At 47.0% G+C, this 26,767-nt stretch overlaps 1 protein-coding gene across 4 annotated transcripts in view; it reads left to right on the plus strand.

Annotated features, from left to right (window-relative positions):
* Positions 1–26,767, plus strand: part of kalrna (kalirin RhoGEF kinase a) — a 1,210,365-nt gene that overhangs the window by 1,001,954 nt on the left and 181,644 nt on the right. For 3 of the 4 annotated variants that reach the window (XM_072475613.1, XM_072475615.1, XM_072475633.1), the window contains 3 exons: positions 323–475; positions 12,383–12,475; positions 19,545–19,672. In XM_072475613.1, coding sequence (XP_072331714.1) covers positions 323–475; positions 12,383–12,475; positions 19,545–19,672 — 374 coding nt within the window. The remainder of the gene's footprint in view (positions 1–322; positions 476–12,382; positions 12,476–19,544; positions 19,673–26,767) is intronic. The other variant, XM_072475625.1, reaches the window with a different exon arrangement.

Here is a 26,767-nt window from a genome sequence, read left to right on the forward strand (position 1 = left end):
ATCACTCCTGGAACGAATCTATTTTTGATGCACAATCTTAAAATTTTTAAATGTTACACATCTGGGTCAATATCTTAGCCATTGTTGTGGTCCGACCAGGCGTCCGTAACAAACGGGCAGAAAAAGTGATGAAGGAACAATGTCCCATGAAGTGTAATAAAACAACTTAGTTGAGACAAGGAACTATTAAAAGAGCTTTGGTACAATTTTATTGAGGGTTTTCATATATCACCTGTTTTAAAGCAGGACTTTAAATCAGCAATGATCTTTGGAATCTATGAAATATATATTGTTCGATCTTAAATTGAATTTCTTTTAACAGAAGGGAAGGAAAGATGAACCACCCAGTGGCACTTTATCCAAGTCTTCATCTGGAATGCAGAGTGGAGGAGAGGATGAGCCAGATGACGAGTCCCATACTCCTCTTCCTCCACCAATGAAAATTATCGACAATGATCCTTCACCAGAAGATTGCGTATGTAACTCGGCACTCTAATCTCAATACACTCGTGAATCAGCATGGATCTACAGAATGAAAAATAAAAAGGCACTTTGACACTTGCTTATTTTTACTCACAGCTGTGGTGATTTGACTTCCCACATTGTGAAAGGCCAGGTGAACAAACTGCCATTCTTTGTCATTTGCACAGAATTGCTCTTATTGTATATGGTCAATAACTCTCCATTTAACCCTTCCAAAATGACATGATTTGTTTCAATGAAAGGAAACCCTGAACAGCACATAATTAACCCAACTCCTTATGCACAGGTTTAATAAATTTGGTTGTTGGGCATCCTGATTATTTAACTACAAAAATATTGTGAAGAAATCATCTTAATTGCTTAGCACAATGAGATTGTTTGACAGGTCAGCTGTGCAAAAGATCAAATGATGGACTGGAATTGTTCTTGGACAGTGGCTCAAAAATAGGCAAGAGAAAATTGAAAGCGCCAGTTCCAAAACCCGGAAGGTACCAGGCACGGCGCTCATAAATTGTCCCAATAGACTGGAAGGTAGGAAATGTGGAAATGTAACACGATATTTGAGAAAGGTGAGAGAGAGAGGAAAAAGAAGCCTACAGCCCAGTAAACCTGGCATTAACAAATTAGCATTGGGTCGGAGGAAGTATTAGTGGTTTTAGCCAGGCTCAAACGAGATGCATCCCGGGCTACTCTGGCAGGCAAAGGAGGAGATTACAGTGGCTCTGATGCTAATTTTCACATCCTCTCTGGCCACAGGAATGGTGCCAGAGAACTGGAGGACAGCTGATATGGTACCATTATTCAAGAAGGGAAGTAGGGATAAACCAGGCAATTACAGGCCAGTGAACCTAACATCAGTGGTAGGGAAATTATTGGAAAAAATTCTGAGGGACAGGATAAATCAAGGATAGTCAGCATAGCTTTGTTAGGGGACGATCGTGTCTAACAAATTTGATTTAGTTTTTCAGGGAGGTGACTAGGTGTGGAGACGAGGGCAGTGCAATTGATGTAGTCCACATGGACTTCAGTAAGGCTTTGACAATAACCCGTATGGGAGACTGATCAAGCAGGTCATGGGATCCATGGCAATTTGGCAAATTGAGTCCAAAATTGGCTGAGTGGCAGGAGGCAGAGGATTATGGCGAAAAGTTGTTTTTGTGACTGGAAGCATGTCTACCACATTGATTGGATCTGGATCCTGTTGCTCGTTTTAGCCTTAGTTTATTAGCTCTGATTATGTCACCTTTGCACACGAGTCGCCAGGTATCTTTCTGATACCGCCACGTGGTTCAAGCTCGAGTTATGATTAATAAGTCAGCACACCGCTTAGTAAGATTGAAATCAACGGTCATTTATTATGTACAGCAATCAATACTTACATAATAATCCTACTTTCTATATCAAAACCTACCACTACTGGCCAATACTTAACTTTAGGAGATGGCCCACCAGGTCAGGGAAACGAATGGTTTATCGAATTGGATCTGGCCTGCGGGATTCAAAAGGCTGATACGGGTCGACAGGTCTGGCCCGGCATTCAATTGCTAATATGTTGCAATTGTTCCCGGGGATAGCCGATTAAACTGCAGATGTCTGGGTTGATGTGCTGCTAATAGTCTTGAGTATCGATCTGGACCGACATCCCCAGAGCCGAATACGCTATTCTGTCTGCAGCTGTCCGTTTGTGTCCTGTTGGCTGCTTTTCCCATCAGCCTTTTCGGTTAGCCGTTTTAAATCGGGTTTTGGCCAAATTAATAGGGAATCAGCCATTTTAGGTGACTACAGTCCCTTTCAGTTTGTTGTGTACACGAATGATCTAGACATGAAAATAAGAGATATGATCAGTAAGTTCACAGATAACACAAAAATAGGTGGTGCAAATAATGATGAGGAAAGCCTCAGATTACAGGATGGATTGACAGGCTGGTCAGATGGGCAGAACAGTGGCAATTGTCATCTCTTGTGTGCATCTGACTGGGAAATGCCACACAGGTCACCCATACTGTCCTGAAACGAGCCATTGGCATAGAAGTTCAGAACGGCTGTGAATTTTTAGGGCCACAGGCAATGAGTAATTTCCCATTCCATGTGGTGCCAGCTCTTGCATTACCTGGGGAGTCTTCTCCGACACTGGAGCTCTGACATCTGGAGGTAGGATGTTCAAAGTCTGGAGAGCCTTGGCAGGTTAGTATCTCCCCTGACACTCTGTCATCTGTTGCCCTGGATCTGGAAGAGCAACAGGCCCGGCCTCCCCCTCCTCTGCAGGATGCTCTTCCTGACCTGGTGCGGTGGCACGTTAATGTCGCTGCTGCTGGTCGATTGTAATCAATAGAACAGCCAAGATGACTGGTTTCATGATTCTTCAGAATCATAAACTAAAAGGAAGCGATGAGGATTGGGCCAGTGCCCTGACCCTCAGCCCTCTCAGCTTCTGGGACATCCATCCATGGCGTCCCCCTCACTGAGCACCTCTCCACTAAGCCTCACACTCACCTTTAACACAATAGCCTCATCCCCACAGTTGTTCCTCTCAACTCTACCTGGATAAAGCACATTAAAGCTCTCCCCCCCCCCCCCGCCCCACACACACACACACACACACACACACACACACACAAATTAAAGCTAAATTGCCTGTTAATTGGGAATTTGTTTTTAAAAGAAGCACCAACTTCCTCTAGAGTCTAGACAATTACGCTGGGTTGAGAACCATCCAGCAGAAGTGATTTAAATCACTAACCTCGGATAGTTCTGCCAGTTTTACCATGATAGTTACTCTGAAAGAGTTAGAGGGAAAAAAATCACCTCTAACCGCAGAGTAAATACTTAAAAGCTCAGACCCGGTATTGCATGGGACACCCCCCCACACACCACACATGACCCCGCTCGAGGTCCCAGCACTCCACCCTGAACCTGACCCCCCCCCACCCTCCAGCTGTGAGCTGGTCCAACCCAACCCCCATGCCCTCCCAGACTGACTCCCCACCCCTCCAGATCTGACCCATCCTGCCCTGTCATGGACTGAACCCACTTCCACCCCTCCCCCCTCTGATCCGAACTGACCTCCCTCCACCCCGGTTCAGTCTGATCTGACCATAGACACTCCCATCCCCCATTGTCTGATCCATTTACCTTCAAATGGTCCCTGTAAACCTCCCACTTCAGCAGCCACTGCTGTAAAGAAGGGGGGTGATTTACCTCTGCGCCCCAGCTACTCCACACTGATGCTACAGGGGACGAGCTTCACTGCTCTTGTCTCACCCAGTCTGTGTGAGGAAGGTTGTACGAGACCGGGGCTTTGCAATCCCAGCGTGGGGGTAAAGTCTGTTGAAAGTGTCAATCCGCCAGAAATTACTCTGAGAAAGTTATGGGCCAATATAGCTTTTCTTAAGTTCATCCTTGGTAACAGACAAAAATTGATTTGGCATGTAATAATATGGGTTTTGTGAAAATCTCCTTTGTAGCAGCGAGCTTGGAGCTCAGGGAGAGCACAACACAGTTTGGAGACCTGAAATATCACTGGGACCGCATCTACCATTGGTCTAGCTGAATTACAACCTTCTGAAGCTTCTGCTGTGAGTGGGGTGTGTCATTTGCTGTAACACCTCTTTACCAGCTTGCCCAAACATATCATTGACTGTAGAATAGTTTAGACACATAACTGAGGTGCAAACTTCGCAGTTATTTAAAAAAGATCTTTGCACCTTCTCACATGAACCTCCTCCACCTTCCCCAGTAATTGACTCGAGTTCTGTTCCTGGTCCAGTACATATTTCGAGAAGGCGCCGTGAAAAATGATGTCTGAGTTAACTGTAAAAATCACCGTGGGAGTCACAAGTCCCAACCGGCCAGCGTAACTACATGACAGATTTTCTAAATCTTCTCTTTACTGCTGAGGAATTTTGAAGGATTTTGAAGTAACTATGTTCAGCTGTGAGTCATGGAAACATCCTGGGACAGATTCAGTTGGCTGGATTTAATCCTGCATGTCGTAGTGGGAAACATGGTGGCCTGTCCAATTATTCGTTGGCGAGCTAGGTCCCGCATCAATCCCCCAGTGCCCTGAAAGCCTCCCTCAATTAAGGCAAGGGGCAGATGCAAGATTCCCAACCGTCAGCGACGGCATGTCAATTGATGTAAATAATGAGACAATTGACACCCATTATCACAGAGATTAAATGGAAGTCGCATGGCTTTATTCACCCTCAAATGGCTGACCAACAAAGCCTGTTAGGTTGGCTAGCCACCTCCCGGAGAGACCCTAGCTACCAGGCACTCTGTACCTGATTGAGCGAACTGGCATTGGCAGAGGCAGGCCAATGAAAGACAACCTTGCTCCTGACTCCTGGATACTCCTTTCCTGCGACACTCACCCCACTATCCCCACCTTGCCTTCATTCACCTTTGATCTGGGATCCCATGATTATCCTGGACTCTTGTGGATAGATTTCTGCCAGCAGCTGCCAACCCCATTGGCATGGGCAACATGGGTAGCAGGCCTCGGAGTGGCTGGAAAGTCTTGGTGGATGGGACCTCTGCTGTTGGGGACCTCAATCACAAGAAAGGCCCGATGGTGATCACTTAAAGCTCTTAAGGGCACTTGGTCCCGTCACACCTCTCCTGTGGAATTGACAGGGTTCACCCGCGTATTCACCAACCGGTGGGTGAGATCCCCATCAGTCCAGAAAAAGTCCGGCCAGTAAATTTCCTGTACTTGATTGTAGATGCTATGTACCAACATTATTGGCACACATGGGCAGCACTGGTAGCACAGTAGTTAGCACTGCTGCCTCACGGCACCAAGGATCCGGGTTCAACCCCGGCCCCAGGTCACTGCCCGTGTGGAGTTTGCACATTCTCTCTGTGCCTGTATGGGTCTCACCCCCACAACCCAAAGATGTGCAGGGGAGGTGGATTGGCCACACTAGATTGCCCCTGAATAAAATAAAGAAAAAATATGTTTAAAAAAAATTATTGGTACACGTACCTCCTTAAAGCAATTTTTTGAAACTACCCCTTCATTCAAATCAGGAAAATCTGCTTTAAATACATAGTGCCAATAGTTCCTGCATTAAGAATTCACACACAGGGAGAAATGTAATGCCCCCCCCCCCCACCTCCCCCTAACATGCAGGTTTGGTGCCATTGAATCAGACAAGAGGGTGGCAATTGGGGACCCTGGCCTCCTCTATTGGCTTTATTAAATACGCCCAGAGTTACTGACAGATAGCATAAGAGATTTCTATACTAATGTGTCACTTCTTGTTATTACACAGAACAGTGGATGTATTCATAATATTGATGTGAATATTTTCCAATAGAGTCTTCAGTTCCAGAATTGCTTGATTTTTCAGTCATTATGAGCTTCAGTTTTTCTTCTTCTGCACATTACATCGAAATATACATAGAAAATAGAAGCAGGAGGAGGCCATTCGGCCCTTCGGGCCTGCTCCGCCATTCATTGCAATCATGGCTGATCATCAAGTTCAATACCCTGATCGCCCCCCCGAAAATGAAAATCGCTTATTGTCACAAGTAGGCTTCAAATGAAGTTACTGTGAAAAGCCCCTAGTCGCCACATTCCGGCGCCTGTTCGGGGAGGCCAGTACGGGAATTGAACCGTGCTGCTGGCCTGCCTTGGTCTGCTTTCAAAGCCAGCGATTTAGCCCTGTACCCTTGATCCCTTCAACCCCAAGATCTATATCTAATTCCGTCTTGAAACTACACAACATTTTGGCCTCAACTACTTTCTGTGGTTACGAATCCCACAGTTTCATCACTCTCTGGGTGAAGACATTTCTCCTCACCTCTGTCCTATAAAGTTTACCCCTTATCCTCAAACTATGACCCTAGTCTGGACAACATTGTGTTGTGTTGGCTGTGGTATGTTTACAGTGGATTGGTTAGATAGCTCCACTTGTGTTATGAAATTTGTAGAACTCTGAGGTATCACTATGAATCATGGCCGGGATTTACCGGCTGTTCACACCAATGGGAAATTCTGGTCCCAGGTTTCCCGGCGGCGAGGGGTGCGGTCAGCGGAAAACACCACCGAGAAACACGCGGCGGGGTGGTCGGTAAATCCTGCCCTATGGCTTTGTAAATCCTGCCCTATGGCCAGAACTATGGATCTGGTTATTCTTAAAACGTATTTTTTTCAACTCTTACATTGGAGGATCCGCTATACACTTTCTGTTGCACACGTGCTGGTATCCATTTATCTTTTCCTTTGAAATCTGACAAATGTCACCTGGAAAATCTCTTGGTTCTGCTTCCACTTTTCCACCATGACACACCACCAGACATCTTGTTTACACATGTTAACTGGATGTTACAATAGCGGAACAGTCTGCAGCTCAATGCGAAATTCCCAACACTCGTCTGAAAGATAACCAAGTCTTTGGTGCATTTATTGTGGAAAGCATGTTTGTTGTTTCAAAGGTAGCTTCCCTTTTACATTGCTCGCTGGCCTTGGTTTTAGAAAACCACTTCCCTGTAGTGAGAATATGTTTTTGTCCTAGTTCTGACTTGTTTCCCTTTTTGACTTAAACAGTGGGACTGATTTTACGTCGATTCCACCCTACAAATGGGCATGGGCGTGATGTTGTGTAAAAACAGACGGAGATCAGAGACAGCAGAAGCTCTACAAAGTGTGTGAGAGCTTTTTTGAAATGCAGCATTGAAAAATGTTATTGGGAATTGAGATGTCTGTTGGAAGTTCAATTAATGGGTAAAGTAATATAATATTAAATGTTCTTAGCCATCATCATATTCGTTCTGCTATCAACTAGGTTTTCATGGTCCTACATATGATTTGTTCTTATTAGCTTCCTTTATGGCACAGTAACAATCCTGTGGGTACCTGTGGGTACCTGTGGGTACCTGTGGGTTTCTCAATAGCAATATCCTTTTTTGAACTGTTAGGAAAAATGAAAGCGTGATCTCTGAAGCGATTTTTAGGCTGCATGACAGATGTTCTGTCCCTCGTCGGATGTACTGCCAGAAGTCCAGTCAGCCATGATCATAATGAATGGTGGAGCAGGCTCAAAGGTCCAAACGGTCACCTCCGGCTCCTATTTTCTATGCTTCTTTGTAAATCCCTTTCTTCAGGATGATCAATGCTGATGGAGGCTTTTACTCCCAAAGGAAACTGGGGCAGTAGGCTTGTTTGCATTACTAAGATAATGGCAAGCCTGACTAACTGTAATGCCAGAGACATTGGTAGCGGGATTCTACCTTCTGGGGACTCAGTCCCCACGCTGGCGGGAGAACCAGCGACAACCCCTCCTGCGTCAACAGCCGCCGAAAGTGCGGAATTCTCCGCACTTTCGGGGATGAGGTGGATGGCGGAGGGGTTGGCGCCGCTCCAGCTGCCGGCGAAGGGACGGCGCGGGTTCACGCATGCGCCGAAGGGCCGACGTGATCTCACACATGCGCAGAACCGCCGGCATGGTTCCGCACATGCACAGACCAGCCGGCGTATTTTGGTGCATCCGCGGGAGGTTCTCTTCTCTGCGCCGGCCATGGCGGAGCCCTACAGAGGCCGGCGCAGAAGGAAGAAGTGCCCCCCACGGAACAGGCCTCCGGCGCGCCTCCCCCCACCGGGAGGACCGCCCCCGCCGACTTACCTGCCAGGTCCCGACGTGTGGGACCATGCGTAACCCACGCCGGTGGGACTGGCCAAAAATGGACAGCCGCTCGGCCCATCGGGGTCCGGAGAATTGCCGGGGGGGCCGCTGCAAACGGTCACCGACTGGTGTGGCATGAATCCTTCCCACGCCCAAAAAACGGCGGGGGGTCGGAGAATCCCGCCCTGGATGTCAGATTTTCTCTGGCATGGTATGAAAGAAGGCAAAGGAAAATGAACAACAGCCCAGGTTCCCTGTTTGGGACATAGACCACCCACAATATCTGCATTCAAGTTTACGTTCTCATTCTTCTGGCTCTTTTTGCTTGGGGACTTCGGGACCCTAATCTCTGGACCAAATGGGGTTCATAATCCCATGCTTGCTAGCAGTGAGATGGGTGGCTCAATCATCCGGGTGACAATTTCCTAATTGGCTACCTCCATGCTTGCTGTGTTGTTAAGGACAGCAGACGGGTACTCAATGGTGTCGGCCAGCAGCTCTATGAAGGTGGATACTGATGAGGCAGTTTGGGGACCTAAAGGGCACATCGACATCAAGGCATTTTCACTGGCCAACTCAGAGGGTTGCACAGAAGATGGTAGAGACATCAGGATGGGGGAAAACCCTCAATAGGTCTATATATTGACAAGGGCTGTGGTTCTTCATCCCCGTGGCATGTCGCTGGAAGGCTGCCTCCATTGAGGTGGCAGCCTCAACACATGGGGTGGGTGGGGGGTACCACTCCAATGACGGTGAAATGCCCACAGCAACACAAAATGACTCTTCAGTGGAGCTTTAATTGTATTAACTGGCTGTCCATCTCTGTGGAGTGGGCAGTCGACCCAGATCCCAGACAGGCCCTGTTGTGGTTCACCACAGGCAGGAATACATTGATGGACTCCCAGCTGCTTTCTCAGATGCTTCCAACCTCGTCTCATGGGGTGAGGGCAAACCCAGCCTGCTGTGTGCTGTATGCACCCATTCGAAGTCTGTATCTGGAGCTCGGAATAATTATGCAAATGGGCTGACCCACAGAACTCACAGAATCCCTCCAGTGCAGAAGGAGGCCATTCGGCCTATCGAGTGTGCACCGACTGTCTGAAAGCACACCCTACCTAGGCCCACTCCTCTGTTACCCCACCTAACCTTTTGGCCACTACGGGGCAATTTAGCATGACCAATCCACCTAACCTGTACATCTTTAGTCTGTGGGAAGAAACTGGAGCACCCGGAGGAAATCCATGCAGACACGGGGAGAAAGTGCAAACTCCACAGTCTCCCGAGGCTGGAATTGAACCCAGGTCCCTGGCACTGTGAGGCAGCAGTGCTAATCACAGTGCCACCATGCCGCAATGAATGCAAGTAATCCATTACTGATCTGACAAAATTTGCATCAGTTCTTAACCTTTTACATCACATAAAAATCATCCTTAGTCTGTTTGATTAAATGAAACTTGACATGAGAGAGTATTTTCCATTCACTTTGAACAATTGAAATCCTGTTCTCCCTTGGTATTTCTGTGGCTACTGCTGCTGATTAGCTTGAAACTGCTGCACACATCAAGCCTACAAATTGTTCATTAATGGCCTGTAAAATCCTAGTTCCTCAAGTCTCTGGAGACAGCCTTGGATTGTGCTGTGGATTTGTGAACTCTGCACTTAATTTCTTTTCCCAAATGGGGTGATACAACCAGTCTCTCTTGATTATTCATCCATTTTAGAAGCAGTAAAAAATCATCCTGATAGATTCAATCTCATTTTCTATTTCCAAATGTTCACCAATTGACATGGCTTCACGTTGTCAAGGCTTTTAGCCGTGTAATTATGTTCTGCTCAACAAAAACAATCTTCTGTCAAGTTGTCAACAAGATAATCTCTTTACCTCTTTTCACACAGCTTAATTGTGTATTTCTGAATACTTTTGGATACTCTAGTGTGCATTACAGATTATCTCGGATAAATTATTCTATATCGATCCATATTTAATTAGCACTATTTAATACTCATTGTTCTTCTTGAGGGTGTCATTGTTGGGGTTCTCTGGTCAGAGATAGTTTACAGTGCGATTGTGGAGCCTAGATAACCTTGGAGTAGCTGACAGAATATCAGCATGAACTTTAGTGAACCAGTGCACAAACCAGTTCACAATATATTCTTTCATCTGGAATTTAATTTCTAGCCATAGGATGGCTAGAATTGGGTAGGTAACTACACCAGCATAGGTGTTGGGTAGGTAATCACACCGGCACAGGTGTTGGGTAGGTAATCACACCGGCACAGGTGTTGGGTACGTAATCACAACGGCACAGGTGTTGGGTAGGTAACTACACCAGCACAGGTGTGGGGTAGGTAATCACACCGGCACAGGTGTAGGGTAGGTAACTACACCAGCACAGGTGTTGGGTAGGTAATCGCACCGGCACAGGTGTTGGGTAGGTAACTACACCGGCACAGGTGTTGAGTAGGTAACCACACCAGCACAGGGTTGGGTTGGTAATCACACCGGCACAGGTGTAGGGTAGGTAACCACACCGCAGCAGGTGTTGGGTAGGTAACCACACCAGCACAGGTGTTGAGTAGGTAACCACACCAGCACAGGTGTAGGGTAGATAACCACACCGCCGAAGGGGTTGGGTAGATAACCACACCAGCGCAGATGTTGAGTAGGTAACCACTCCAGCACAGGTATTAGGTATGTTACCACACCGGCACAGGTGTTGAGTAGGTAATCATACCGGCACATGTGGTTTGGTAACCACACCGGCGCAGATGTTGGGTAGGTAACCACACCGGCACAGGTACTGGGTACCTAACCACACACCCGGTGCAGGTATTGGGTAGGTAACCACACCAGCGCAGATGTTGGGTAGGTAACCACACCGGCACAGGTACTGGGTACCTAACCACACACCCGGTGCAGGTATTGGGTAGGTAACCACACCAGCGCAAATGTTGAGTAGGTAACCACACAGGCACAGGTGTTGGGTATGTTACCACACCGTCACAGGTGCAGAGTAGACAACCACACCAACACAGGTGTTGGGTAGCTAACCAGACCGGCACTGTGTTGGGTATGTTACCACACCGTCTCAGGTGCAGAGTAGACAACCACACCAACACAGGTGTTGGGTAGGTAACCAGACCGGCACTGTGTTGGGTATGTTACCACACCGTCACAGGTGCAGAGTAGACAACCACATCAATACAGGTGTTGGGTAGGTAACCAGACGGGGACTGTGTTGGGTATGTTACCACACCGTCACAGGTGCAGAGTAGATAACCACACCAACACAGGTGTTGGGTAGGTTACCGTACTGTGACAGGTGTTGGGTAGGTTACCTCACTGTCATAGGCATTGGGTTGGTAACCACACCGGCACCAGTGTTGGGTAGGTAACCACACCATCACAGATGTTGGGTAGGTAACCACACAATCACAGATTTTGGGTAGGTAACGACACCATCACAGTTGTTAGGTAGGTTGCACCTGTTTACAATCCACTCATTACCCTACAACGTGAATAGTTAGGTAATTAGGGTCATAATCCACGAGCAACCTTGGGCATCTCTCTGTAATAGAGAGAGACAATTGCTTATATAGCTTGAGGGACATCACTCTATGTTAAGCATGGGCAGGTGAGGAGGCAGGACCCATGTCTATCTCAGCCAGAATGGGAATTGAACGTTATTAGTGTTATTTTGAATCAAACGCGGCAACTGAGCTAACAGGCAGCCAATCTGTAAGGTAAAGTGTAGAAAAACTGGAAATCATAAAACAAAACCCCTATGTACAAAGGTCCATGCGTTAGCATTTCAAAAAACACTGAATCATCGAGGAGAAAAAGTTTTGCTCCGACATGGAGGTTGAATGTCCAGGTTTCGAGTTAGTTTTAAAAGATGAGCACTAAGAGTAACAATCCTCAAAAACAACAACACTCTGTGTGTTTCTTACAAGCTGTGCCCGAAAACTGGTGACATGGATCAAGTGCAGCTGTTGAGCCCCAGATCTACACACACGCAGTAATCTGAAAAGCTATCTCAATGTGCAAAGACCTTGTACGCCTGTTTATGAATTGCTCAGCCTATGTTTATCAAAAAATGTTGAGGCTTATGATTGTGCTTTGCTCTCACCCTAAGCTAATTTTTACCTTAATTGTGTGCCCTACTTTACCCTTTTCCCTCTTAGTGGCATTACTAATTGCTTGTTATTTTCCTTTTCCCTTTTTCCTGCTCTCACTTTTGGTAATGCCCCCGTCCTTTCTAATCCTGCAGTCCTCTTTGCATACTGCCCGTCAGAGTGCTTCTGAAATTCCCAGTGCTGCGGATCTTGTCAATGCAATCGAAAAGCTGGTTAAAAGTAAACTGGTAAGTTAGCGAGTTTCTAGAAAAACAAACATTTGGAATTTTAGTGCACCTTTCAAGTACTTATCCTTGGCCACACAAAATTGTTCTAAATTCCAGGAATATTGTTCACTACATAGGTGACAGCTCAATGGTAGCATTTTTGCCTCAGAGACAGAAAATCACAGTTCAAACCACACTTTGGAGAAGCACGTGACCCGGGGCTGACACTTCAGTACACTATTGCTGTGGTTCCCTCGTTTGGAAGGGACATTGAACTGAGGCCATGTCTGCTCACTCAGATGGACACAAAAGGGCACAATTTAACAGAAAAAAAGACGTGGGTCCATTTTGACCGCGAAGAACGGGGTGTTTCTTGGAGCCTGCAGCACCGAGAACAACCCCGCTATCAAACGTGTCTTTGAGTTTTTGGGGGGAACGCCACACCGAGCACTTACCTCACTTCCTCTCGCAAGATTTAACTGGTCGCCTAACCAGTCGATCGCGACAAGGCCGTTCGATCATGCCCAAAATATCTCATTGCACTATTTGAAGAAGAGCAGGGAAATTGCTAATTTCCTGGTGAACATTTGTCCTTCGGCCAATATTGATGAAATTTATTTTCTGCTCAATTATCTTGTTGGTTGGATCATGGGCCATGCAAATTGGCTGATGTATTTTCTCCACAACAGTGATTATGCATGTCATTGGGACAACCTGAGGTCACGAAGGATAATAAATAAGTGCAATATTTTCATCAATGTGACTTTACAATTTGATTACCATGAATCGATATGAGACAATATGTTACACTTGAACAGAAACACTTCTGCAACAGGAGTGGAATTTGTTTTATCTAGTTGATAGTCACTGTATTTTAAGTTTAGTTGCTTTAGATTACAGATCTGCTGAGTGATGCTCCCTCTTACTCAGCATGTAATGAAACCACAAGTTACAAATGTAGTTTGCAGCTTTAAAGTTGAAACAGTAATAACACTCGTTCCTTTGAAGGTTTAGTGCTGTCACTGGACAGCAGGGTGGATAGAATTTCTGTATTATCCATTTGAACTGAATCCATGGACCAGGATGTGTACACTTCTTACTCTTCAAATCTTGCCTTCTGCATGTAGAGAATTTTTCAGAGTTGCAAAATAATAGGCTGAACTACTGGTGACAGGAGCATTTTGAGGTGATGAATAAAGAATATCACACAAAGCATGTTTTGAAACAGTGGGCGGAATTGTCCCCCAAAATTTCAAGCGTCATTTTCGGTGAGAAAATCAGTGCAATTCCCGCCAGCCCCGGCGGTGCAATCCACAAGGCAATTTTCAGGTACTTTGAAAAATTCCCCTTGTGAACAACACTGTGCAAAAGGCACAAAGCATCTGATTCACCCGCCTTGGGGTCATCTAAACAATTAAACCAAGCAGATGCTGCACTACCACATACTCCAAGGGGTCCCTCCCCTTCGTGCTTTCTGGCAGCCCCACGATCCACAAGTTTTGCCGACATGGTCGGTTCTCCTGGTCATCAATTTTCTCCTTCAGCCCTTTTGTGTCTTGACCAACCTCTCCACCTCGGCTTCGAGGGCTGTGATCCGATTCCCCTGGTCTGTGGCGGCTTTCTCGAGGTCCCGCGTCATTGCCTCTTGGGCCTCAAGCCTCCGCTCCATTTTGCTCATGGCCTCCTTCATGAGGGCATCGAGGCCTCAACTGCCGCCCCCACAGCCGCCATGAGGTCTTCCTTCATCGTTGATGAAATCCATTATTTTCTCCATCAGCGCCTGGGTCTGTGCTGGGAAATCTGTGGGACCGTCCGTCCTTGGTTCCTTGCTGCCATGCGGACTTCCCTGCTCCGAGGCTAAGGGTTCCCTTAGTTCCTTGTTCTTTGTTCTACCAGCAGCAAAAAGTCTCAGGATAAAAGAGGACCAAGATACAACCATAAGTCCATATTTCTCCAGCACACACCCACCCCCAAGGATGAAGAAGATAAAAAGCTGCCCGTTCCTCTAAGGGAATGTCCCAACCATAATGGGGGGGGGGTGGGGGGGGACAGGATATCAACTACAGTACAGCACCTTGCTCAACCCTACACCCCTCATGCACTTAGGAATCAATAAACCAAGGATATTCAAGCATATCAGAAAACACAGCCTTTCGGGATGTCCCTAATAAGTTCCTTTGAGAAGCGGCAACCCAAGCATAAGAGGGATACAAGATATCAAACACAGCACTGGACGTGGCCTAGTCCAGCACACTGTGAGACAAAGGAGTCAATACCCCCAAGACCCCCAGTACACACCAGAACCCACCATCCAACCGGCCCTACACCTAACTAACCACACCCAGGGCAGTGCACCATCCCATTGACCAAATGAGGGCTTATAACAACACGCTATTCACCTCGATAAAGAGAAGAAACCACCCCGCCCACCCTCCAAGGGAGGAATGCCTGAGTAAACCCAAGAAATTAGACACAGACTAGCACTGTACGCCCTTGCAAGGATATTTGGGGACAGCGCAGCATTGCCTCCCCTTGGAAGACGCAATCAAAACAAGGAGGACATTCAGGAAACGAATGTACAAGTCCACGTGGAGGAGGGCACTTAGCTCCCCCATCTGGCCTATCCCAAATTGAAGAAGGCTCCAACAATGCAAAGACATACCATCCAGACTCTCACTTCAACAAATCAAACGGGGATATACTAACCACACTCAGGCATGTACCACCACTCATTTCTCCTTACCTCAATAACATTAACCACAAATAATATAAGAAGGAACCCGGTCCTCTCCAGGATACATGATCTGCCCAGGCCTTCAAAGGAGACAAGTATGGATTCTTAAAGTTGAAACAACAACAAAAAAAATAGCAAAATGAAAACCCAATACAATTAGCTCAATCCGACAGCAGGGGGGGGGGTTGGCGTTGCCAAACTTGTTTCATTATTATTGGACGGCGAATGTGGACAAGGTGCGGCGGTGGTGGGAAGGAGAAGGGGTGGAGTGGGTTAGGTTGGAGGAGGAATCTTGTAAGGGGTCTAGTTTGAGGGCTATAATGATGGCAGCATTGCCAATGGCTCAGAGCAGGTATTCAGGGAGCCCAGAGGTGCAGTCCACGGTGAAGATATGGAATCAGCTGAGGAGGCATTTAAGGGTGGAAGGGATGTCGGTGCTAACGCCGCTGTGCGAGAATCATGGGTTTGAACCGGGAGGGATGGATAGTGTATACAGGAGGTGGAGGGAAGTGGGGCTGGTCAAGGCGAGGGATTTGTATTTTGAGGAAGGGTTCACCAGTCTGGAGGAGCTAGGGTAGAGCTGCCGAGGGGTAGTGAGTTCAGATAACTACAGATTAGGGACTTTGCACAAAAGGTCTGGAAGGGGTTCCCTAGATTGCCGGGATACACCCTGCTGGAGCGACTGCTGCTTCCGGATGTGGAAGGGGAGGGACGAATTGGGGATATATATAAGTGGTTGGGGGAGCAGGGAGGCGAGCGGGTAGTGGAGATCAAGGAGAAATGGGAAGCGGAGTTGGGAATGGAGATCAATTGGGGAGTGTGGAGTGAGGCACTGTGAAGGGTAAACGGGACCTCCTCTTGTGCAAGGACGAGCCTGATACAGTTTAAGGTGGTGCACAGGGTGCATATGACTCGGGTGAGAATGAGTGGGTTCTTTCAAGGGGTAGCAGATGAGTGTGAGAGGTGTGGCTGGGGGCCAGTGAATCACGCGCACATGTTTTGGGGTTGTGAAAAATTGGGAAGATTCTGGGTGGGAGTGTTCGCAGTCTTAGCCAGGATAGTGGAGGAAGGAGTGGACCCGGACCCTTTGGTGGCGATATTTGGGGTTTCAGAGAAGCCGGAGCTCATAGAGAGGAGGAAGACCGATGTCTTGGCCTTCGCCTCGCTGATTGCACGGCGACACATTTTGCTGGAGTGGCAGCCGGCATCGCCACCGGGGGTTGCAGCATGGTTGGGTGATCTGTATGACTTCCTGTGGTTAGAGAAGATAAAGTATGAGTTAAGGAGCTCAGCAGGGGAGTTTGAGAAAAGGTGGGGGATGTTTGTGACCGTGTTTGAGGAGCTGTTCATCGCAGGGGGGTGGGGGTTGGGTGATGGGGAGGGGGGGGGTGAAAATGGAGAAAAATCTGTACAAACTGTATAGTTGATTGTTGGGAAGACTGTTTCCCAGGGTGTTTATTTGCTGTAACCTACTTTGATACAAATTTGAATAAAATGCATTTAAAATTTTTTTTTTAAACTCAATCCTCAATCCAAGTGAGGACTAATCTAACCCTGCCACCCACCACCACACCAACTAGCCATCCATCGCTCCAACGTGACTCCACTCATCTCTAGAAATGACGTAAGGGGTGTCTAAACTGCACTCCCTTCTCCTGGATGTAAAGATTACAGTACAAAAACACGATAGGACTGTGCAAACCATATACCACTTTACCGATTCAATATGGTTTTTACTAAAACAATAAATTACCCTCGCCCTCGTGCTCAAACATGATATACCCTTGTTAGGATAAAAGACAACAACCTGAAATCAACAGCATAATCACAAGGGAATAAAGTCCGAGATTATTGATGAACTACAGGATAATAACACCATCTATGGCGCTTGGAAAGACCAAAGCCACGACAGGATTGTTGAACAATACGCAGGATGTCTCAAGAGTTTAATCGAATAAAGTGTCTTCGCCTCCACCAAGCCACCGCCCCAATGCCCAGGCGGCCAGTAACCCAGGCCCTGGCCGGGGTTGGGGGGAGACTCGACAAGGCGAGGCACCTCAAATCCCTCATGACAAGCATTGTGGGCAAGACAGCATAAGACCAGTGGTCGGGGCCTCCACCCAACCCCAGGCCTCGGAGACTGAAGACAACGTGCTCTGTCGAACCTTCTCTCATGGACACTTTGCAATTCATCGAAGTGAGCATCAATAACTTGCACCACCAAGCCAAGATCATCATCCAGGAGATCAATCGCAATGGTGGTCATCAACCCGATGCGTACAGCCAAGGCGTAGGCCCGCTCACCAGGAAAACCCCCACTGCAAACTGGCCCCACCCCAGCCACCTCCGACCACCCCAGTCAAACAAGGATTCTCTCTCATTCAACTTGACTCTTCACCAAACTCTGACTAGGATCGTTCAGGGGTGTAGCGCAAGACATATATGTCAAAAAACAATAATGATGGAATGTGCATTTGAATAAAATAAAGGATTATAAGACGAGTGGAGCCAGAGCTTGTGAAAACACAGCTGCTCCTGCGCTCACATTATGTGACCGCCCGATGGCCAATTAATTTGATGAGCATGAGTGTCTGGAATGTTAGAGGGTACAATTGCTCTCTACTTCAGGGATAGTCAAAGCTAATAGGCACTCTTCTTACTCAGGATGTAGCATTCAGAGATCTCATTGCTGTCATGCCTTAACACTTACGGCACCTAGACAGCCACTGCAGAGTTTTGGACAGCCACAATTGTTTGCATATTTGGCAACTTTGGGATGGGCAGAAGGTCTCTTTATTAATTAATTGTTGTTATTTCTAACTTTTCATTGATGCAAATTGTCCTATGTTCTCTTTGTACAACTTGCAGAACTTGTACCCCCCTTCGCTGTGCCAGAAATATAACCGTGTCCATCAGAAATGTGCTTGTTTAAAGTCGGGTCTGGCCACAATTATACAACCATTAGAGATGTACTTGGCCTGCAAAGCTCGGGTCTCAGTTAATAGTGACAAAATGTTCCTCAGTTGACGGGAAACAGTTTCAGCTTGAAAATTTCCTTTCTCCATTGAAATCTGGATTCTGGATATGTTGCCAATAGCACAAGTGTCATCGCAGATTTATTACAAGTTCTCCAGACTATCCTTGGTTAGACAATGAACTCTGCCATTACGGAATGTATCCTAACTTAATTTGTGGACTTTCAAAACTCATTGTAGGATTCAGGCCTTGGAGGTAATTCTAAACCCATATGTTCTGAAAGATCATCTTGTCCTTAACAGTATAACTCTCACATAACAACGGCAAAACTAATTTCTGTTGTTATTTCTTGATGTATTAAAACTGATTTTAAAAAACCTGAATGCATCGTAAAGATACTTCTTAATTTATTGCATTCCTGGTCTATGATAATAATAATCACTATTGCACAAGTAGGCTTCAATGAAGTTACTCTGAAAAGCCCCTAGTCGCCAGATTCCGACGCCTGTTCGGGAAGGCAGGTACGGGAATTGAACCCGCGCTGCTGGCATTGTTCTGCATTGGAAGCCAACTATTTAGCCCACTGTGCTAAATCAGCCCCTCAGAAAAGACTGCCCATTTGGTGACTGTCTGTGTGGAGTTTGCACATTCTCCTCGTGCCTGCGTGGGTTTCCTCCGGATGCTCCAGTTTCCTCCCAGTGTCCAAAGATGCGCAGGTTAGCTGGATTGCCAATGCGAAATTGCCCCTTAGTGTCCAAAAGGTTAGTTGGATTTATGGGGATAGGGAGGAGACTTGGGCTTGAGTAAGGTGGTCTTTTGGAGTGTCAGGGCAGATTCGATGGACCAAATGGCCTCCTTCTGCACTATAGGGATTCTATGATTCTATTAGGCAGTTCTTGTTTCAATTCCTGCATTACAAAAGAGGGAGGAGGAGGGCAGGAGTGTGGTTGCGTGTACAAATAGGCTACGCTTGTATTGCAGTTACTTAGTGATTACGGTGCTTCCTATTTTCAAGTGATCATTATTTTACCGTCTTTAATTCTTTGAACAAATTTGCTATTTGACCTCGTTGCCGATGATAAATATGGCAAAAGAATGATCAAGTTAGTGATGATGTGACAATGAATAAAGGGTTATGTTAATTGTCCTTTAAAAATGCTAAGATCCCTGTACTGGTTGCAAACTAGAATTACGCCAACAACGTCTTGGAAATTTGTGTGTTTGAGCACTTTGTTCTGAAAATAAGTTTATAAAAGCATCAGTGGAATAATTTGATGGGCAGTGACCAATTATGGGTTTGCAACATATGCTTTATCAATGTATACAATTTTTGCTTGCTTTGTATTAAGAATGGCTCATTAAGCAACAATTATTTTCTAGACTCTGGAACCAGGCTGCTCCTTTCGAAGTAATTTGAAGGATCCCCTTAGTCCTGAGACAATGAATTCTTCACTGTTACCTGCAGCTTTTGACGAAGAAAAGCGGGCCAAAGCACTTAAAGGCAGAACGTAAGCTATATTCTTTATGACCATACCAGCGAAACGGAACATGAAAATTGACTACAACCAGTACATTCAGATTTACTACTTTGCATGAAATGCTTATATTACACCACGTGCATATCTAAGAAAAAGTTAGAATTCTCGATCAAATAATCAGAAATGTAATCATTGTAGTGCTGTGCACAATCTTAAGTGTGCATTGTATATTGAGTATCATTTTTATCATAGAATCATAGAATTTACAGTGCAGAAGGAGGCCATTCAGCCCATTGAGTCTGCACCGGCCGCTGGAAAGAGCACCCCTTAAGCCCACACTTTCAACCCATCCCTGTAACCCAACCTTTTTGGACACTAAGTTTGGAAAGTTTGGAGGCAATCACTGCCAAGTGCGAACATGGGCTGTATACAAGAGCCGCCTCGGTGCTGTGGGACGTTTCCCTAGTTATAAAAAAATAGTCCCTTAACCCCCAGGCATCTCCGTGTCCATCCATGCCTCCTCATTCCCCCATCCCCCTACAGCCTCTCATGCCCCCCAATGCCAATCTGTGCCCTCCAAACTAAGCTACTAAGATCCTTTATGCCCCTTATGCCAAAGTATGTTGCCAGACAACCCCTATGACTCCTCATGCTCCCATGCATAGGTATGACCCTCAAACAACCCCTATGCCTCCTCATACCTCCATGCCAAACTATGGCATTCCCATTTGTCCACCATACACTGAATAGAAGCAATGAACGCTACAATGACAGTAGGATATCTTTAAACAAAGCTTATAAAAAGTCATTCATTAATAACGTTACAATTTCTTTAAAAAGCTGGGCGCCAAGAATGGTGCGAACCACTCCGGCGTCGGGCCAACCGGACTATGCGGAGGGCTGGCGCGAGTTGGCGCATGCGCAGACCCGCCTGCGTGGTTCCGTGCATGTGCAGACCGACTGGCGTGTTCCTGCACGTGCGCGGGGGGTTCTTCTCCGCGTCGCCCATTGCGGAACCCTACAGAAGCCGGCACGGAAGGAAGGAGTGCCCGCACGGTACAGGCCCGCGGTGGGTCCCGATCGCGGGCCAGGGCACCTTGGGGGCACGCCCCAGATCCAGATCCCCCCGCACCCCCCGAGGACTCCACGAGATGGCCTACCAGCCAAGTCCCGCCATGTGAGACCATGTCCATTTCACGCCGGCGGGACTGGCCAGGAACTGATGGCCGCTCGGCCCATCGGGGCCCAGAGAATTGCCGGGGGGGGGGGGCGCTGCCACGCCCCCTGACCGGCGTGGCGTAAACCCTGCTCCTGCCCGAAATCCGGCGCCGGAGAATATGGCAGCCGGCGTCAGAGCGGCGGGGCAGGATTCATGCCGCCTTCCGGGGATTCTCCGACCTGGCGGGGTGGTCATAGAATTCCGCAAGCTTTATTAAAAACAGCCCAATAAAAGTGTCAATCGTCCAGGCACTTTAAAATACCAATAGTATAAACTACAATCATTTGAAACAGCCTTACCTTGCTTAAATAAACATTGTGAAATTGACAGCATAGATCAAAGAACCAGGAGCGAAATTCTCCATCCCGCCCCGCCACATTTCTGCCCCGACCCGCCGGCGGGATGCTCCGTTACACCGGTCGGTCAATGGGGTTTCCCATTGTGGGGCAGCCCCAAGCCGTCGGGAAACCCCCGGGCGCCGGCAAAACGGAGACTCCCGCCGGCGGAGAATGACGCCCCAGAGCTGTCAATCAAGTAATGTTTTCTCTAGGGATCGGTTGTTTTGACAAGCTACTGAATTTCTGAGCTCTCAGCCAAGAATACATAATGATGTAATCTACTGTTACTATGAAGTTCATTGCTTCTATGCAGAGTGAATGGGTGCCATGGATTGGCATGGGGGCATGATAGGCCATAGGTGGTGGGTGGAGGGGTAAATCTTGGCATGGGGTGCATTAGGAAGACCTTTGAATTTACCCCTCGAAAGGATCCCTCGTACAGATTATGGTTCACAAGACCTCTTGAGGTATAATGAACTATGCCGTTTTGAAACACTGGTCCGCCTCCATGCGCATTGTGGAAAACTGGTACCTTTCTAAGCCTATCCCTGAAGGAAGCAGGCTTATGGACTGAACCAGCCTGAAATCCCAAACAGCACCAAAAATCCCAAACCTCAGAAATGTGGTTGGGAATCCTGGAATTGGGAATGGACCACCATTTTTAAATGGGTCAGGAGTCCCCTCAACTCAGCGAAAATCCGGCCCATTATATTGCAGCATTCTCACTGGTTATTAACCCAGCTAGTTGTAGAATGTCATGGATAATCAGCATGTGGCCCATGGCTGATAATTGCATTAAAATCCAGATTATTTATATTGGCTAACATGCGGTCTCACTGATTTTTTCATTTGATTATTTAGTGCAGAGGTTTGTGATGTTTACTTCTATTTTTGGCTTCCAACCTTGAAGTAGTTCAAGCTTCGCAAAGTGCAATTGCATTCAAATACTACCTTTTTGGTAGCAAGTAGCCTATTTAATCTGTTACTTTGATAATGTTACCAGCTTTAAAAATGAATTTCAATTCATATGCACAACATCATTATTGCAACTTAGAAATCGAAACACAGCAGTGTTACTCATAATCAGGTCCATAGTCATTGGGCATTTAGTTGTAAAGTATGCGTGTATGTGGCCAAGCTTTTCTTTATCTTGTTATCTTCGATTTGTATCACAACACTAATATTAATACGTCCAAATATATAAAATTGACAGATAGAAAAAGACATCAAATCTGCCCCACACTCGGGATGAACAGAACATACAACTGTTTGTTTCAAAGGTCCATCAAAATAGGTTCTCTCTGAAGAAGACAAGCCTGGACGAAAATAATTTTGCCTCTATAAAGGTTTCACTCCAGGAACTTGTTTTATGTAATTTTTAAAATAATGCCCCTGATTTGTTAATATCAGCAAATATAATAGCTTTACTTTCCTTTTGTGCCCATATCTTCCAAAATAAATTGCCAACATAATCCTTGGAGTATATCTTTATCCACATCATACCAAGCCAAAACGTGGCCACCACTTGTTTTGTGTTTTTTTTATGAGCTAATTGATGATTAATGATGCTGAGCTTTGACAGAAAATCAATCGCTAAAATTAAGCTGAATGGAATTGGAAAGAACTTTGTGACATGACTACAAATTTAGTTGTGAAGGAGGAGAAGAGAGTTAAGATAAAAAGAAGGGGCTCAATTTTCCCTTGGAGCTAATGCAGTCCACCTGCTACTGTTCCAAAAGGTTCAGATTTCCTGAGCTAGGTCAGAAAAAGTAGGGCTGGATTCTCCGATTTTGGGGCTACATCCCCATACCAGCGTCAAAAAGGTGGAGTTTTACTCCTGAAAATTCTGGAGTAAAGGGGCACGAATTCCCAGCCCTACAGGGGGCTAGCAGTGACCCGGAGTAAATCTCACAGCTTTTGTTGCAGATACGGACCCCCGCACTTCCAGGTCAGAGGTCACGCATGAGTACAGCAGCGGCTTCCAGCAGCCCCACCATGCTCCATGGCGGACTCGTACCGCGGAGGTAGACCCACAAAGGAGACCTCCCGATCGGCCACGCGCCCGACCCTCAACCCCCGCACAAACATTCCCCGGCAGCCGGAGCGGTTGAATAAACTCGGTTTGTTCTCACTGGAACGAAGGAGGTTGAGGGGCGACCTGATAGAGGTCTACAAAATTATGAGGGGCATCGACAGAGTGGATAATCAGAGGCTTTTCCCCGGGGTAGAGGGGTCAATTACTAGGGGGCATAGGTTTAAGGTGAGAGGGGCAAGGTTTAGAGGAGATGTACGAGGCAAGTTTTTTACGCAGAGGGTAGTGGGTGCAGAGTAGACAACCACACCAACACAGGTGTTGGGTAGGTAACCAGACCATACAGTGAATGGTAGAACCCTCAAGAGTATTGAAAGTCAAAGAGATCTAGGAGTACAGGTCCACAGGTCATTGAAAGGGGCAACACAGGTGGAGAAGGTAGTCAAGAAGGCATACGGCATGCTTGCCTTCATTGGCCGGGGCATTGAGTATAAGAATTGGCAAGTCATGTTGCAGCTATATAGAACCTTAGTTAGGCCACACTTGGAGTATAGTGTTCAATTCTGGTCGCCACACTACCAGAAGGATGTGGAGGCTTTAGAGAGGGTGCAGAAGAGATTTACCAGAATGTTGCCTGGTATGGAGGGCATAAGCTATGAGGAGCGATTGAATAAACTCGGTTTGTTCTCACTGGAACGAAGGAGGTTGAGGGGCGACCTGATAGAGGTATACAAAATTATGAGGGGCATAGACAGAGTGGATAGTCAGAGGCTTTTCCCCAGGGTAGAGGGGTCAATTACTATGGGGCATAGGTTTAAGGTGAGAGGGGCAAGGTTTAGAGTAGATGTACGAGGCAAGTTTTTTACGCAGAGGGTAGTGGGTGCCTGGAACTCGCTACCGAAGGAGCTGGTGGAAGCAGACACGATAGTGACATTTAAGGGGCATCTTGACAAATACATGAATAGGATGGGAATAGAGGGATATGGACCCAGGAAGTGTAGAAGATTGTAGTTTAGTCGGGCGGCATGGTCGGCACGGGCTTGGAGGGCCGAAGGGCCTGTTCCTGTGCTGTACATTGCTTTGTTCTTTGTTCTTATAAGGGCCCCCCTGGCCTCCGATACACCCATCCCCGACCAGGGCAGCCGCGGACTGAGTCCGCAGTCGCCACACGAGTATCCCGACCGGCTGGACCAGGCTAGATCCACGCCGTTGGGCTTCAGCCAGTCCAGGGCGGAGAATGTCAGAGCGGGCCTCTGGCAAAGGCCCCAGATGGCGCTGCGTACTCCCCGGTGACGCCGCTTTCCAGTGCCCAGAGAATCGGCAAACCGGCGCGGGTCCCGATTTCTGCGTTAAACTGGATTCTCCGTCCCTGCTCCGTCCACAATTTCGGCGTCGGGGTGCAGAGAATCCAGCCCGTAGTCTTTTGACAGTCACCAGAGAGGGGAGGTAACAATTTATTTCACCAGCCTCAAATAATAATCTGCCTTGATTCGGCTTTTGGTATACCACAGGAGAGATTCAGCCATCAAAGGGGTTTGGCGCAAGCCACGTTACCAGGTTTTTTGGGGTAGCCCTTTGTTTCAGCAACCGTTGGTAATTCCACAGGTGAGGCTGGAGAAAAATAAAGTGGATATAACCCTACCATCTCATTCCTTTAATTTTACTGGGCCTGTGTCTATATCATTGTTCATTCAAAATCTTAGAATTCTCTACTCAAAGGCGTTGTGGAAATATTGTTACTAAATACATTGCAAAGGTTCACAAAGGCCAAGCACCCCCTTGTCGAGGACAACAAAGGATGAGCAATAAATGGTGACTTTGGTAACAACACTTAGATCCCAAGAATAAATTGCAAGCAATCTCATAGGCTTTGCAACCTCATGGTGCTTATTAAACAATTTACCTGTCTAGGTCCTGTGGTAATACCAGGTATTGCAGTACCTGAGAGGTGGATGACCATTGGCTAGACCTAGGAGTCTACCATTGGCTAATGTACATAGCTCCGCCCTGAGAGGCGGGGTATAAGAACCAATGCCGTCCCAGCAGCCTTCACTTTCTGTATCGAAGCTGCTGGGTACAGTTCTAGCTGAGTAAAGCCTATTAGTTATGACTCACCTTGTCTTGAGAGTAATTGATTGTGCACCAGGTCCCTTTTGCGAATGCTTGCAACAAATCTGCATTTGCCACTGGGCTGGTATCCTGAGCAACAGCGCATCTTAGATAAGAGGCTTTCATAGGGAATCACAATGCCAGGTTGTATAGACATGAAGTTCACAAAGTTCAGATTTCTGGGATAGAACTAAAGCAGAGGAATCAGACCTGAAACCTGTCCTCTTGTTTTTGGAGTGATGGACCTTAAATGTAATTTCCATATGCCATTTAATACAAATATAAATCAATAAAACTCCTCATTTGATCATCATGAGAGTTGTTTTCTCTAATTTTGCCGTAAAGCATCTCCCCTTTACAATTCTTCTCTGTGGCCTTGTCAATATATATACTTGTTGTGTTGAAGTGTGATCTAATCTGTACATTATAAAGCCTCAGCTTGGCCCTAGCAAGCACGTTTAGCCATGTATTTCCTGGCACTCAGTGCCGAGAAACACATGGGGCTGGATTCTCCGCCCCGCCACATTTCTGCCCCGACCCGCCGGCAGGATTCTCTGTTATGCTGGCCGGTCAATGTAGTTTCCCATTGTGGGGCAGTCCCACACCGTCGGGAAGCCCCAGGCGCCGCAAAACGGAGAGTCCTGCCAGTGGAGAATCCCGCCCATGGTTATTCAATGGTATTTGTGTTGAATAAGGGCCTAAATGGAGAACACACGGCCGAGGCTGCACATTGCCCCGTATTTTTACAACGGGGAGCTCGGCTTGTCAGAACAGCCCGTTGTAGCGAGAGATGGCATCCTGATCTCCAAGGCCCACAAAACAAATCCCTGACCTCCCCCCAGCCCGAACGCAGCTTGGGAGTGTCCCCCAACCCCCCACCTCCCCCGCACCCCCCAACAACTACAATGGGTGACCCGGGCCCAATAGTGTGCGCAGAAAATGCCAGCTTGGCACCTTGGCAATGCTAACCTGGCACTGTCTCTGCCAGCTGGCTGTGCCACCTGGGCTTTCGGATGGTGGCTTTTCAGGATCCTACCATTCGCACTTCCTCCAGATACATCTTTTGTGTCTTTGCTTGTATCATTACCACCCTCTCTGGCCTTGCACCATTAATGCATTAATTCTCACCTAACCTCCAACCTATCACTGATCTTCCCTTTTGTTTCCCCTCCTCGCCCCACACCCTCTCACTTGAACAAAACCTGCTATCTTTCTAACTTTCCCAATTCTGATAAAAGACCGTAGACCTGAAAGGTTATCTTATAAAACATTGGCCTCAGCTGAGGTACTGGCGCCACACTTTAAGAAGGATGTGAAGGCATTAGAGAGGATGCAGAAAAGCTTCACGAAGACTTCCGGGTGCGGCGATGACCAGCTAAGTCGCACGTTTCGGCAGCTCCCAGTGGAACGGACTTTTGGGCTCTTAA

The sequence above is a fragment of the Scyliorhinus torazame genome, chromosome 2 (genome assembly GCF_047496885.1).
Source record: "Scyliorhinus torazame isolate Kashiwa2021f chromosome 2, sScyTor2.1, whole genome shotgun sequence".
Classification (NCBI taxonomy): Eukaryota; Metazoa; Chordata; class Chondrichthyes; order Carcharhiniformes; family Scyliorhinidae; genus Scyliorhinus; species Scyliorhinus torazame.